Consider the following 4,763-nt stretch of genomic DNA (forward strand, 5'->3'; position numbering starts at 1 on the left):
TGAAGAGAGTTTTTAGAATGTTTCTGAAATATATTTGCATTTTTTAAAACCAGTTAAAAAATTTTAAACGCTCTTCTAAATTTCCCTGTGATCCATGAAACACGTGAGAATTATTTGATATCGTAGCATCCTTATCTATGTTTTCTTAAACTTTATTTGTTGTTGATACCTGTTCTGTTATCATATACACCTGGAACTGGTGTGTCACTAACGTTGTTTTCTCTTGAAGACACTGTCACTTGATTTCGGTTTTTATTTGATTGAATTATTAATTATAAATTGATTTTGAGATCTAGCCCTTTTTGTTATGTATTCTGTAAGAGATTTTTGTAGAAGAATTATTTGATATTTTTGGTTTTCTGATCCAATAGTAGAAAAATCATGTAAAGTAATATTATATTTTAATTATTCGTTCTCCATAAAAAAAATATGTTTAGAATATGATATTATGGTTTCATAAATGAAAAACAAAACTCAAATTATTTAATAACTTTCGTTTTTGTAGAAGATTTGCTATATTATAAAGTCTTTCTGATCTCTTGGAAGAAAGAAAAACCACTATATTGTTTTACATGAATGTGTAGCTATACTGTATACAACTATGTTACTATGTGAACAGAATTAGTGTAAACGGTTCAAAAAAACTATATGAAATCAACGTGTCTCGAGTTTTCTGAGTTTAATACACCTAAGATGTTCTTATAGGGTATGAGCGCTTAAAAATACATCCATTCAGGATAACTGTATGCTTTACAATAAATGACTAATGTTAACACAAGATCCAATTCATCTTGATTTGTGTATTTTTTAATAAAGAAGTGTGTTTTTTGATACATTAAACGTATTCGTGACTACACAAAAAAGGAGAGTTTTTGTGAAGTCTATAAGTTTGAAGATAGTAAATGGGCTTTGATTATTTTCATTTTATCTTTTTAAGGTACCAAAACAACAACAACAACTGAACCAGCCACCGTTTGTCCTCCCAAAAACGGGAAATTTCCGGTTTTTCTCCCTCATACAGAAAACTGCTCGCTGTACTATGTTTGTGACAATGGATTACCAAAGTTAATGGGTTGCCCCTCACCCCTTCACTTCAACCGACAACTTAACGTATGTGACTATGAGTGGAGAGCTGGCTGTTCTAAAAATGGTGAGTTTCAGGTATTCTCTTTCTTTTGTGTTCTTTTTTCTTAAAAATTGTGGATTCTCAAACACCAACAGCTATGTTTCAAATTGTCATCTGTTCCATAGATCATAAAGAATTTACTTCTATGTGTTGTTGATTCTGCTTCTATGGTTCTGTTACCATCTATAACTGATATTGTTGTGTTATTAACAATGTCGTCTTTGGAAGATATTATTACTTCCGTTCTGTTGTTATTTGGTTGAACTGTATATCCTAAACTGGTATTTGAGAATGGACTGTCTGTGTATCCTGTCCTATCTGCGACGTTTGTAGAAGAACTATTTGTCACTTCGGGTTTTATTGACGACAAATGATCTAATTTGAAAAATATTCTAAATTAATACTATATTTGACACAATCGTATTTAAGAAGGGTATGCCTTGGACACGCTTAATTCAAGTGTTTCGTAAAGTTAACCAACGAATATTTAGAAATTATATGTGAAGCTCGATCTGTCATTCGATTTTACTATTTGCCACTGATTTATACTTCACATTTGTTTTTGATATATTAACATCTTGTCGAAGGAATAATTCGCAAGGTTAAATGTGTAACATTAATACTGAATATTATTGACAGTTCTATATATATATATATATATATGTATAAGATAACGGTGTAAGTAAAAGAGATATCAAAACACTACACATTTAATAACTAAAATTATTTAACAGCTTAGTTTGTCTTAAAATGTGAGACGTTATTATCGAGAAGTCCTTTCGATGTCTTACACGTTTTCAAATTGTGTATTTTATTAGAAAATTGTATAATTAATCTTTTTATTTGCGTAAGATTGATGTGAACAACATTTGTACTTATAGTTCAATAAAGACAGTCTTAAAACCTCACGTATGGAAACGTTGAAGGAAGTTTTTAGAATGTTTCTGAAATATATTTGCATTTTTTAAAACCAGTTTGTGAACACCATTAGTATAAACGGTTCAAACAAACTATATGAAATGAACGTGTCTCGCGTTTTCTGAGTTTAATAAACCTGAGATGTTCTTATCGGATTCTTTATGATCTATGGAACAGATGGCAATTTGAAACATAGCTGTTGGTGTTTGAGAATCCACAATTTTCAAATAAAAGAAAGAGAAGACCTGAAACTCACCATTTTTAGAACAGCCAGCTCTCCACTCATAGTCACATACGTTAAGTTGTCGGTTGAAGTGAAGGGGTGAGGGGCAACGCATTAGCTTTGGTAATCCATTGTCACAAACATAGTACAGCGAGCAGTTTTCTGTATGAGGGAGAAAAACTGGAAATTTCCCGTTTTGGGGAGGACAAACGGTGGCTGGTTCAGTTGTTGTTGTTGTGTTGAGACCTTAAAAAGGTAAAATGAAAATAATCAAAGCCCTTTTATTATCTTCAAACTTATAGACTTCACAAAAAACTCCCCTTTTTTTGTTGAGTCACGAATACGTTTAATTTATCAAAAAACACCCTTCTTCATTAAAAATACACAAATCAAGATGAATTGGATCTTGTGTTAACATTAGTCATTTATTGTAAAACATACAGTTATTCTGAATGGATGTATTTTTAAGCGCTCATACTTACTTCTATGTGTTGTTGATTCTGCTTCTATGGTTCTGTTACCATCTACAACTGGTATTGTTGTGTTATTTAGAATGTCGTCTTTGGAAGATATTATTACTTCCGTTCTGTTGTTATTTGGTTGAACTGTATATCCTAAACTGGTATTTGAGTACGCACTGTCTGTGTTTCCTGTTCTATTTGAGACGTTTGTAAAAGAACTATTTGTCACTTCGGGTTTTATTGATGACAAACGATCTATATGTGATAAAATATTCTAAATTAATACTGTATTTGACACAATAGTATTTAAGAAGGGTATGCCTTGGACACGCTTATTTCAAGTGTTTCGTAAAGTTAACCAACGAATATTTAAAAATTAAATGTGAAGCTCGTTCTGTCATTCGATTTTACTATTTGCCACTGATTTATACTTCAGAATTTTTTTTGCTATATTAAACATCTTGTTGAAGGAATAATTCGTAAAAATAAATGTGTAGCATTAATGCTGAATATTATTGACAGTTCTATATATATGAAATAACGGTGTAAATAAAATAGATCTCAAAACACTACACATTTAATAATTAATAATTATTTGATATTTTTGATTTTCTGATCCAATAGTAGAAAATCATGTAAAGTAATATTAGATTTTACTTATTCGTTCTCGATAATGGATTATGTTTAGAGTATAATATTATGGTTTCATAAACGAATAACAAAAACTCAAATTATTTAATAACTTTCGTTTTTGTAGAAGATGTGATATATTATAAAGTCTTTCTGATCTCTTGGAAGAAAGAAAAACACTATATTGTTTTACGTGAATATGTAGTTACACTGTATACAATTATGTAACTATGTGAACAGCATTAGTGTAAACGGTTCAAACAGGCTATATGAAATCAACGTGTTTCGCGTTTTCTGAGTTTAATAAACCTAAAATGTTCTTATTGGAATCTTTATGATCTATGGAACAGATGGCCATTTGAAACATAGTTGTTGGTGTTTGAGAATCCACAATTTTCAAGAAAAAGAACAGAAAAGAAAGAGATGACCTGAAACTCACTATTTTTAGAACAGCCAGCTCTCCACTCATAGTCACATACGTTAAGTTGTCGGTTGAAGTGAAGGGGTGCTGTGCAACGCATTAACTTTGGTAATCCATTGTCACAAACATAGTACAGCGAGCAGTTTTCTGTATGAGGGAGAAAAACTGGAAATTTCCCGTTTTGGGGAGGACAAACGGTGGCTGGTTCAGTTGTCGTTGTTGTTTTGAGACCTTAAAAAGGTAAAATGGAAATAATCAAAGCCCTTTTATTATCTTCAAACTTATAGACTTCACAAATAAAAACTCTCCTTTTTTTGTTGAGTCACGAATACGTTTAATGTATCAAAAAACACACTTCTTCATTAAAAATACACAAATCAAGAGGAATTGGATATTGTGTTAACATTAGTCATTTGTTGTGAAACATACAGTTATCCTGAATGGATGTATTTTTAATCGCTCATACTTACTTCTATGTGTTGTTGATTCTGCTTCTATGGTTCTGTTACCATCTACAACTGGTATTGTTGTCTTTTTAACAATGTCGTCTTTTGAAGGTATTATTACTTCCGTTCTGTTGTTATTTGGTTGAACTGTATATCCTAAACTGGTATTTGAGAACGGACTGTCTGTGTTTCCTGTCCTATTTGCGACGTTTGTAGAAGAACTATTTGTCACTTCGGGTTTTATTGACGACAAATGATCTATATGGGATAAAATATTCTAAATTAATACTGTATTTAACACAATGGTATTTAAGAAGGGTATGCCTTGGACACGCTTAATTTAAGTGTTTCGTAAAGTTATCCAACAAATATTTAAAATTTGAATGCGAAGTTCGATCTGCCATTCGACTTATATTTCACATTTGTTTTTGCTATATTAAACATGTTGTCGGAGGAATAATTTGCAAGAATAAAGGTATAACATTAACTGAATATTATTGACACTCCCATTTTTATATATATGTGTGTGTGTGTGTGT

General features: G+C 31.1%; 1 protein-coding gene across 1 annotated transcript in view; it reads right to left on the bottom strand.

Annotated features, from left to right (window-relative positions):
- LOC111089824 (chondroitin proteoglycan 1-like) overlaps positions 1-4,478 on the bottom strand; it is a gene marked incomplete at its 3' end in the record, with an annotated part of 8,285 nt that extends 3,807 nt beyond the window's left edge. The window contains exons 1-4 of the mRNA XM_022402964.1: positions 4,250-4,478; positions 3,798-4,010; positions 2,301-2,513; positions 1,268-1,501 (exon numbers count right to left, since the gene is read on the bottom strand). Of these exons, the coding sequence (XP_022258672.1) occupies positions 1,268-1,501; positions 2,301-2,513; positions 3,798-3,879 (529 nt within the window). The remainder of the gene's footprint in view (positions 1-1,267; positions 1,502-2,300; positions 2,514-3,797; positions 4,011-4,249) is intronic.
- Positions 4,479-4,763: the final 285 nt, after the last annotated feature.

The sequence above is a fragment of the Limulus polyphemus genome, unplaced genomic scaffold (genome assembly GCF_000517525.1).
Source record: "Limulus polyphemus unplaced genomic scaffold, Limulus_polyphemus-2.1.2 Scaffold7492, whole genome shotgun sequence".
Classification (NCBI taxonomy): Eukaryota; Metazoa; Arthropoda; class Merostomata; order Xiphosura; family Limulidae; genus Limulus; species Limulus polyphemus.